Genomic DNA, 9,990 nt, shown 5'->3' on the forward strand with positions numbered 1-9,990 from the left:
CTTAAGCAATCATCCAGGACAGCGCTGAGCTGTAAGGGCCATTATTGTCTTCATTTTGGCATACAGAGGCATGTGCTTTGAACCGTCAACTGAGTGCCCCGTCTCAGTTCTAGCTATTCACTGATAGACCTGAGACTTGAATCCAAGCCATCGACTCCAAAGTCACAAATAGTAATCAACAACACAAATTGCTTTTCCTTTGTGTATCAGGCCAGAGTCATCAGCCTTTGGGAAAATACTGAGGAATGCATGTCTGTTTTCATGTTTGTTGCTGTTTACAGTTTTACATGCACAACAGACATTCTCAATGGAAGTTTTTCATATACAGTTTTATATAAAGAAAAAAACTTTATATTAAATTTTTATTCATATATGATGTGATTTTATCCAAGTATAGGTAAGCACTACCACAGCCAGCACAATAATTTCTGTTTTCTGGATAAGGGGGCGGGAGGCTGGGATAGAACTCAGGGCTAGGATATTTACCTTGTATGCATTGATATCCTGGGTGTGGCACAGACCTTCCAAGGGGCTCCAGGTCAGAATAGGGGGATATAAGCCAATGTGCCTCGTCAGAGCTTCTGTCCTGGTAGCCAACGCCTCTGGTGTCAGCTGAACAAGAACAAGTCCACCAGGCCTAATGGGTTCCTGTTCTATTCTTTTAAATTACCAGGGCTGGAAGAGAGCAGGAATGTGTTCATCAAGGTGTTCAGAGCTGAGCTTACAAAAGACCCTTGCAGAGGGCTTAGAGCCCTGCAAAGGTGGCTCCTTGTTCCTCCCCTGCTCCACCGACGTGACACATATTCAAGTAAAAAATGCTGTGGCATGTAATGATTTCCGTGTGTAAAACGGTATTACATTACAGTGTGTAGCCCAAGAAACTCTATACTGGGTCAGAAAAGGGGGGATTAATTTGTTTAACAAACATTCATTGTATTTGCACCAGCTCCTACTCTCCGGGCCACATGCTGGACACAGTTGTGGTGGGGAGTCTGTCGTTTAATGCAGTGGCTCTCACATGTTAGCACGTGTGATTAAGAATTTCACTGGAAACTTGTTTAAAGTGCACAGCCGAGGAGATGGCTCAGTGGTAAAGTGCTTGGCACACAAGCATAGGGACCTCAATTTGAATCACCAGGACCGGAATAAAAAGCCTACTTTGGGGTCAGAGACAGAAAGTTCTCTGGAGTACCCTGGTCTTCTAATCTTGTTGAATCTCTAACCTCCAAGCTCAGTAAGAAATCCTGTCTCAAAAAAGTACGGTAGAAAGCAAGAAAGGAAGACACTTAACATTGACCTCTAGCCGCCATGTGAGCGCGCGCATGCGCAGAGGCACACACATGCAAAGCACAACCCCCCCCCCCAAGCTTCTGATTCCCCAAATAGGAAAAGAGTTAAAGAATTTTCACTATAAGAGGTTGGAACAGGTGCTATTGAAGTTAAATCTTGGAAAACTTTGACCTAGTCAAGCGTTTGTGATCAGCTGTGCCGTCAAGTTCCTGAGACTTGGGGTGTCAGGGAGTTAGAAGTATGTGTCCTGAAAATCCTTCAGAGAACCTTAGAAAGACTTCTTAGAGTGAGCAGGAGACATAGCAATAAGATCTAAGGGCTCTTCCCAATTAGTGTTCACAAATGCTCTAAGTCAGAAGAGAAAGAAAGCAAAGGGGTTTCACGGGAACAAGTCGGGAGTGTGCGTGCGTGTGTGTGTGTGTGTGTGTGTGTGTGTGTGTGTGTGTGTAAGTAATCCTTTACATCCAACTTATATACTCAAGCTTCGCGTACTTTATAGGTGTCTAACTGTAATTTTAAAACAAATGTTAAAAGAAAGTGTAAGACCAGTGCTGTTGAAGGTATTCCAGGGAGAAATAGAGGAACAAGCACTATGGTATAGTGCCATATAAGAATACAGAATGCAGGAAGAAACTCAGACCCTTCTTTCATTAAGAGCACCCTAGCTGCAACACTAGAAATGGGAGGGGACAAACAGGTTGCAAATTCCAGATACCAGGAAAGAAGGAAGAAGGGAGCCTATGAAGGCTGGAGGGAGGAAAGGATAGAAAAGGAGACCAGGCTCAAGGATCTGATGGTTCTGAGGAAATCGTTTGCTCCAACCCTGTTTGAATCTATAAAACAGGGCTGAACTTCCCTCCAAAAATTACCATTAGGAATAAAAGAACTATGCGTGTGTGCGCGTGCGCGCGCATGCGCACGCAACACGTCTGGCTGAGGCTAGACCTGCTGCAAGACTGGACAAGTCTGTGGGCAAACCAAAGTGAACAGCTCCCTAAGCGCCTTATCAGACCTGGCCAGCAAACACAGCTGGTGAGAAGAAGACTTTCTTTCCTTTCCTGTCTGCTCTACAACAGTGGATGATGCGGTTGGTACGCAGGCTTGAGGATGGCACCCCTCTTAGCAGCCCTCCCCCAGCTGTTCCTTTACTCCCAGGAGGCCTCCCACCTCTCCCAAGTGGAGCCAGCTGTTGTCACAGAAGTCACTTCCCTGGCCTATGCGTCTCCATTTCCAGAGGCCTCCCGACAGTAAGGCAGCTTGCTGGAGGCTCTTGCAGAAGGAGGGATAACAAGACAGGAACTAAAATTAAATGGATTGTCTACAAACGTTTTTTAATTAAAATTGTGATTCATTTTCGGGGGAGAAGAGGCCCTCTAAGAACAATTGTGCTTCCTAAGTAGTGGGCACCAAGCTTAGCAGCTTTTGCCCAGAACCAAAGAGGGAAGGGAGGTGACAGGGAGAAGCATGGGTGGGGGTACTTACCCTTCTAGGGAGAAAAAAGCAAAGTGGGAAGCAGGGGGTGGGGCTAGAAGGAGGGAGCCAGGAAGAAACCTCCCAGGCCTCTGCTGCAGAGGGGCCAAGCATGTTGGGGACCCTAAGGCTGGGATTTTGAATTTTCTTTTGTTCTGTAAGATTATGCCACCTTCTCTCCCCCCTTTTTTTATCCCAGGAGGGCCCCAGCAACCAGCTTTGACAGAGAAGACAGAGCAACCCACCCACACAGCCATGGCTTTGGGGCAGCCAGGGTAGGGGGGAAACGGAATCTGGGAAAAAGAGGGAGAGAGAGAGAGAGGAGAGGAAGAAAGAAAGAAAGAAAGAGAGAGAGAGAGAGAGAGAGAGAACTGAGGGTGTGAGGCCTACTTGAAAAGCAAAGAGTGACTGTGTGTGTGGGCTGCTGCTCTGATGTCAGCAGACCCCATAGACACCCCGCCTCCCCTCTTGTCCCCCGCCCCTGCTTTTACCCCCACCCCACCCCCAGGCCTTCCTAGTCACTTCAAGGATCTGCTGTCCATACCGACATCTCTCCCTGCCTTTGGATTCCTCCACTGGGGAATATAGACACAGCATATGAATGGAGGTTCAGGGACTGGCTTGCAACACCTAGGAACTGTGGTCCGAGCACTAGCGACACCCACTTGTGAAGATGCCACCCTGTGTCCACCGCTTGAACTTTTGAGGAAGTCATGTCCACTGCCACCATTTTCCAAGACACTCCCACCTTCCCCCAAGTTCAGACTGCCATGCCCTCTTCCAGAGCCACAACCTATGTCCTGGGGGAAGGATGAAGGAGAGCCACACACACTCAGAGAGAGAAGTTAATATCTAGTTCGTTTTCTTTTGCCCTAAAAAGGTTTTGTTTAACAGTCAAGAGATATTTAAGTCAAAAGAAATTAATTAAAATTTAGTTTGTTCAGGACCTTGTATTTCCACAAACTCCTAAAGTAGATGCAGCTGGAAAACTCTAGAAACACAGAGAACATTAGGAGACAGAAACTTGTGCAGGACAGAGAGGATGACCCTGAGGAACCCATACTTCCGGACAAAGAAGTGGGAAGCCAAAAAAATGCAGGTCTCCTTAGGGACAAAACAACACCCTCCCCAAACCCATTCTCTACCCTGGCCACAGGATGTGCCCATTCTCCCTCACTGCACTTCTGGATTCAAAGCCTAACCCTGAGACTCACCAGACTCACCATTTGCTGGGCCTTCTCTTTTTTGGAGGGGGTGGGGGTGGATATGTGTGTGATTTTTTAAATCTTTCAAATATAAGACAAAAATACACTTTATCATCATAGATATATATATTTCACTCTCACCACATAAATACAAAAACATCCAAAGAGCCAAGACGTCCAGAACACAATTAGTAGCCAGGATTCAGTGACACCTACCCGCGTTTGAATCGTTCGTTATTTTCTTCGCTATTTGCAGAGAGAGAGAGAGAGAGAGAGAGAGAGAGAGAGAGAGAGAGAGAGAGAGAGAGAAGAAATGGGAAAAAGAAAGATGAAAAAATTCGGATGTAAATAATTTACAATAAAGTTACTTTTTTCTTTAAAATGTTTTGAGCTTGTTTCAGATGGGTGAATACATTCTAGATACTGAGGCACCTCGCTCTCTGGGCCTGTGGTTTTGGTTAAATTGCGAGTGGCGATGGCTCTGGGGGCTGCCCTTGCTGCGAGGGCTGGGGCTGCACCCGCGTGGTGGTAAGGGTTTTAACTTGGGATGGGATGTCTGACGCCCTAGGGTTGAGAAGGGAGAGGAAGTACTTGCCCTGCCTGCCATACAAGGAACCACTGGCACCAAGAAACTATGAACTGTGAAGGCCAAGCCAGGCACCCCAACCTGTCCTTCGAAAAGCAACTGCTCGAAAATTCCGGCCCTTCCTGCTTGGTGAAAAGCCTTTGTAGATAGTGTTTAGAAGCCAAAGCAAATATAATGCATGCTGATTTACTTCCAGCCCCAACTATTCTGCTGTAGCTCCTTCGGGGAGCCTCTAGAAAGAAGAAGCCCCTGTGACAGGAGACTGACACCAGCCACCGAGCTCTCTCCTGCGAGGAGCAGGAAGCTGTGGGCCACCGCCCAGAACAGTCCCAGAAAAGATTCTCAACCTTCTGTCATTGGCTTTTCTTCTCCTCTTTAAATTCCTACCTAAAGTCACAACACCCGAGAGATTTTAATTTCGCACGTCCCGTAGTGCGTTCTCTAGCCCGATTTCCGTACATCTTGCAAACTCAACTATTTATGAATATTTAAAAACAGGTAAAACTTCATCTGGTTTTATGTAAAAATTACTCTTGCTTTATTGCTGTTAGATCAAATTTATAACCACCTTTGCCTAACAGGATGTTTGCTTGATCGTTTCTGGGGGTCGGAGAGCCTGCGATAATCTTCCTAAAGGGAATAAAACCCATCAGCTCTGTTCTAGACAGGAGCTGAGTATGCACCAATTATCCTGAGAGGTCTAAAAATCGGGGCCAGGAATTCTCCCAAAGCCCTGGTTTCTCTGACAAGAGGGCATAGGCCCTTCTGTTTGGGTCTTAAAAACCAAGAAGCCTTTCCGGTCCCTGGCGCCCTACAAACATAGTTCCTCTTGCGAATATTCATAGAAGCACTGTGTAGTGCTCCTATCCAGAACAGGTGTCAGGACCTGGACTTAGGCTCAGTCTGTTCCTTCCCTGGCTAGCAGGGTGGGGGTTGGCTAATTCGGGTATTTCTCCCCAATTCTTTGGATCATTCCTGGATTCAGAAAGAAGCCGGGTTGGAGGGAGGGAGGAAAAGTAGAGAGAGCAAAACAGCCCGAGTAAGTTGAAACCAGTAGCCTGCACGGGGTGGGTGGGGTGCGGGGTGGGGTGGGGTGAGGGTGGGGGCGTCAGAAGCCTAGTGGGGGCCAGGAAGGCCAGCGCAGGAGCACTGGGCGCCTAACGCAGGCGAGTTCATAAATACCACCACAAGAGATGTTATAAATATAAATACAGGGTAACACTTAAAATCAGTCCAGCGCTTTTTTCTCGGCCCCTTCTTTATTGTTGGTCCGGGAGTAAGGCTCGAAGGCCGAGGAGCTCAGGTAACGGGCTGAGAGTTCTTGCAAATTCCCGGCTAGCGAACCAGCCATCGTCAACGGGGCGGAGGACAGGCGGCTGGCGACAGAGCCTAGCAGCGACGGCACCGGCAGGCTGAAGAGACCGTGGCTGGCAGTCGGTGCTCCCGCGTGCAGTCCTCCCGGCCCTGCAGGCCCTGGGCCGGGAGCGCCGCCCACGGCCGGCTGGTGCTGGGACGCCGCGCCTGCGGGACCCGGGGCAGTGGCGGCGGCGGCAGCGGCGGCGGCAGCGGCGGAGCCCGCGGCAGCGCCTGCACCCAGGGCCGGGAGGCTGGGCCCGCGCAACGCCGAGCCTAGAGCGCCAGTGGCACAGGGCGGCAGCAAGGCGGGCAGCCCGGGAGGCGACAACAGGCGGCCTTGCTCCAAGAGCCGCAGCACGCTGCACGTGGCGGCGGTCTCCGACACCACCGAGCGCAGCTCCGAGTCCTTGCCCTGGTCCTTCTTCTGCTTAGTCCGCCGATTCTGGAACCAGACCTTCACCTGCGCGCAGAGAGGCAGGAGTAAAAGTGGGAGAGAGCAACAGGAAAAAAGCAGGGTCAAAAGCTGCAGGGTTTGGGGGGGCGGGAGGGCGTGTGAGACCCTCCCCCAACCTCAGCCCTCGCCGCAGCCCCACCCCGCAGCAGAGGGTCTCAGCTCCTAAGCAGCTAACGGCTAGCGAGCAACAGCCACCACGAGGGGGACACCACTCCACTGGACTACGCTTCCGGGTCATGCAAGCAGGCCCAGGCCAGCGCGGGTTACAAAAGCAAAGTAGTAAAAATGTCCACGCCACTAGGGAAGAAAGATAGAGGTATTTCAGTGTGCTGCTGCGGTACTCATGGAACAGTTTTGGGTTCACAAACTGGAGAATCAGCACAGGCTGAGAGCTTAAGGCCAGAGCAAAGCTGTGCAGAAAGCTGAAGTGGCTGGGGATCAGTGTCTCAGGCTAGATCCAGATCTAGACTAGTGAGTTCAAATTTAGCACTAGAAAATCTACTTGCGCCTCTTAGAGGCTCTGAGGAACTGCTCCCTGCTTGTTAGGCAAAAGACAGCTGCAGACAGACAAGGTCGGGGTGGAAAGCAGACATTTGTGCAGCTTTCTCCACCACCTTTCTTTACTAGCTGGTTTGAAGGGTCTAAACGTTCCTTTTCATTTAGCCCACCCTCTGCAATCCACTGGAAACTTTGGAATCATGGGAGGAAGATAGGAGGCTGGGGGAGACCAAATAAATTCCACCCCCTCCCTTCTGCTTCTTCTGGCCTAGAACGGAGGGTAGTCGCTGTATGGAAAACCCATCCTATTTAGGCTTTGAAAGCTAAACGGGGGTTAACACAATTAAAAAAAAAAAGGTTATGATGCCAACTTAAACTCAGATTTCCCCATCTGTTCTGCCCTCAGTTCTCAGTATTCCCTCCAGATTTTAGGCCTAAAATGCTCTCCACCTGCTTCAGGGCTGGGCATAGGAAAACAAACTAGAAAGAGAACTGACCAACCCCTCAACAGTCCGGAAGGGACAAAATCTCCCTCTAATGCTCTGGGCCCTTAGCTCACAGGGTCAGCTCCAAAGCAGCATGGGACTTTATGGTAAGGAGAGGACCTAAAATGCAAAAGACACAATATACACGGTGGGCACCCAAGTCACCAGATTTGCTGCCCATCTGACTGACACGCCCTGTCATTGGCACAGGCCTCTTAGGATCCCAGAGTGGTGGTCCGGCTGGCTGTTTAAGGGGTGGGGGCCGCTAGCTTTGCACAGGCAGGTTTCTGAGAATTGGCACCGCTTTCTAATTCCTGCAGAATTGATCTAGGTGCTGAGTAAAGCTAAAAGCCCCAAAATGGGGTGTTACTGGGAATATAGCCAAGATGGTATGTATCCAAATGGGGGAAAACAGCCTTTTAAAAATCAGAAGCCATCCAAAAATTCCTAAGAGTCAAAAAGAATTCCAGAAGGACAGAATATGGGGTCCCTAGGCCAAGTCAAGGTATGCAGAAATTAGACTGGCAGATTTGTGAACGAGGAGAAGACAGTTTAATAAAGAGGAGGGAGCCTTAAGACCTTCGTCCCCATTCGTTCCGTTTCCTCCACGTCCCTGGGAGGTTTGGTCCAAAGCTAGGTAGATTGTGAGGAAAGGCAAGCTGTCATCCTGGAGAGGGGAAGAGGAAGCCTGGTGGTGTGAGCACCTGGCAGCTAGGTACCTGGGTCTCAGAGAGATTGAGCTGCCGAGCCAGCTCGGTTCTCTCCCGGCCCACCACGTATTGGCAACGCTGGAACTCCATCTCCAGCCTGTAGAGCTGCTCCGCGGTGAAGGACGTGCGAGTCCTCTTGGGCCGGTCCAGATCCAAGCCTTTGGGCAGGATGATTTCTCGGATAGACCCCTTGGCATCTAGGAAAGGGTAGACGTCAGCCACCAGAACCTCCGCCCCCGGTTTTCTCTGCCTCCTTGATCAGAGCTAGCTAGGGACAAATCTCCGGTAGGCTGCTGCCAGTGTATGGGGTGGCCGCAATCATAAAGCTGAGATTCTCTGAGTGTATGGAGGCCAAGGGGGCTAACTTCATACTATTAACTGGGAGAGTAACCAGACTGTCTCTGAAGAGTTCTCCCAGACACCGGAGGAGGAAACAAACAAACAATAAAAAACAAGAACAAAAACAAAAACAACAACAACAACAAAAAACAAACCTGAATTCCAAATAGGTAAATGCTCCTTCCGGCCTAGGGGGCCTCTGGTGTGTGATCCGAGTCCCCAGTAGCCCAAAGGGGCTCTTACTGGTAACCCCACCTCCCAGTATGGTCCCAGATTGCAGGGCAGCCTGCACTCCTGTGGTCCCCACCCTTACCCCGGGTCTCCGGCCCGCTTCAGTCCAGACAGCAGAAGGAGGAGGGACTGAATGTCGGCTTGCGGGGCCTGGCTAACAGCTAGCGGGGGCGGCGCCGGCTGAAGCTGGGCCTCAGCGCCACCAGTGCCCGGGAGGAGCGCACACCGCTCCTTGAGCGAGGACGAGCGAAGCAAAGAGGCGGCATTCGCAGACCTGCGACGCAGGTCGGCGATCTCTCTAGGCCACTGCAGCCAGGCCAGGAGCGCAGCGCCAGGGCCCTCAGCCCTACCAGCTAACTGGCTGGCTCTGGCCAGCGGCGGGAGGCTACGGGTCCTAGCCCACTGCTCCATCGGGTGCGCTCTGCCCTCCATGGCACACACGCCTGCAGGCCGGAGGACGCGCGCACGTTCCCCTGGAGGAGCTGGGTCCGAGCCCCAGCTTGGTGGCCGGTCCACAGTCACGGTCTGGATTCCTTCCCGCAACCGTGCTGCGGGGCCCCTCCGGACTGCTAGGGCCCAGAAAGAGCGCTTTGAGAGGAGCCCCAGGCACAGGTCCCCGCGACCGACCGGACCCAAGAAAGAAAAGGGCCAACAACAACTTTCTCCCAAGTCCTCGCCAGCCCTAAGCAGCGACGCGAAGCTGCGGCAGGGGAATTACCCCGAAAAGAACGCGTTCCAAAGCCCTGCCCATCCCTACCTCGGACTAGGATCCGGCGACAGTAATCTGGGTCCGCTGAGGAATTGGATTTACTTTTGTTACAATCTTCCGAAGCGCCAGACCCGGAAAAGGCGCCCTGCGGCTCCTTGAGGAAGGCGGCCGGAAGGCTCCCCTCGGCGCCCTTGATCTCCCGGCTCTCCTTGTGCGCGTTCTTCGAGACCCTGGCGGCCTCGGTGTCCGAGTGGCACCGGACGTCCATTTTGTCTGGTTTCCCGAACATAGGCAAAAAGAAAGAAAGAAAGAAAACAACAACAAAAACAAAAAAACACAGAAAAGAAGGAGGGTGGGAAAAGAAGAAGCAAAAGGGGACAAAACCCCTACAACGCAGCACCTAAGCTCGGTCGCCCGCCAGAATGAATGTCCCCGCGGGGTGGCTTCGGCGGCCGCGGAGGGTCAGCGCAGACAGGAGAGTGGCGCGCTGGTAGAGAGGCGGCGGGTCTTGTCCAGGATCCCGGTGGCGAGGCCGCCTCGTCAGCGCCCGCGTCCTTTGAGCACGTCCAGTGTCCCCAGCCTGGCGATCAGGTAGCGAACAGCGCAACTCCGAAACGCTGCGGCTCCGCCTGTTACTGAGACGGCCGAGTTGTGGTT

The 9,990-nt window shown here is 51.6% G+C and overlaps 1 protein-coding gene across 2 annotated transcripts; it reads right to left on the reverse strand.

Annotated features, from left to right (window-relative positions):
• Positions 1 to 4,072: 4,072 nt before the first annotated feature.
• On the reverse strand, positions 4,073 to 9,990 carry Vax1 (ventral anterior homeobox 1). Of its 2 annotated transcripts, none has more exons than NM_009501.3 (3): positions 9,382 to 9,990; positions 8,064 to 8,251; positions 4,073 to 6,367 (listed from the first exon to the last, which is right to left on the reverse strand). In NM_009501.3, exons 1-3 carry the CDS (start codon positions 9,620 to 9,622, stop codon positions 5,780 to 5,782), a joined length of 1,017 nt encoding a protein of 338 aa, NP_033527.1. In that variant the 5' UTR covers positions 9,623 to 9,990; the 3' UTR covers positions 4,073 to 5,779. The 2 variants fall into 2 exon arrangements, with proteins under 2 accessions (NP_033527.1, XP_006526979.1); XM_006526916.2 differs by lacking the exon at positions 9,382 to 9,990 and adding an exon at positions 8,707 to 9,372.

The sequence above is a fragment of the Mus musculus genome, chromosome 19 (genome assembly GCF_000001635.26).
Source record: "Mus musculus strain C57BL/6J chromosome 19, GRCm38.p6 C57BL/6J".
Lineage (NCBI taxonomy): Eukaryota > Metazoa > Chordata > Mammalia > Rodentia > Muridae > Mus > Mus musculus.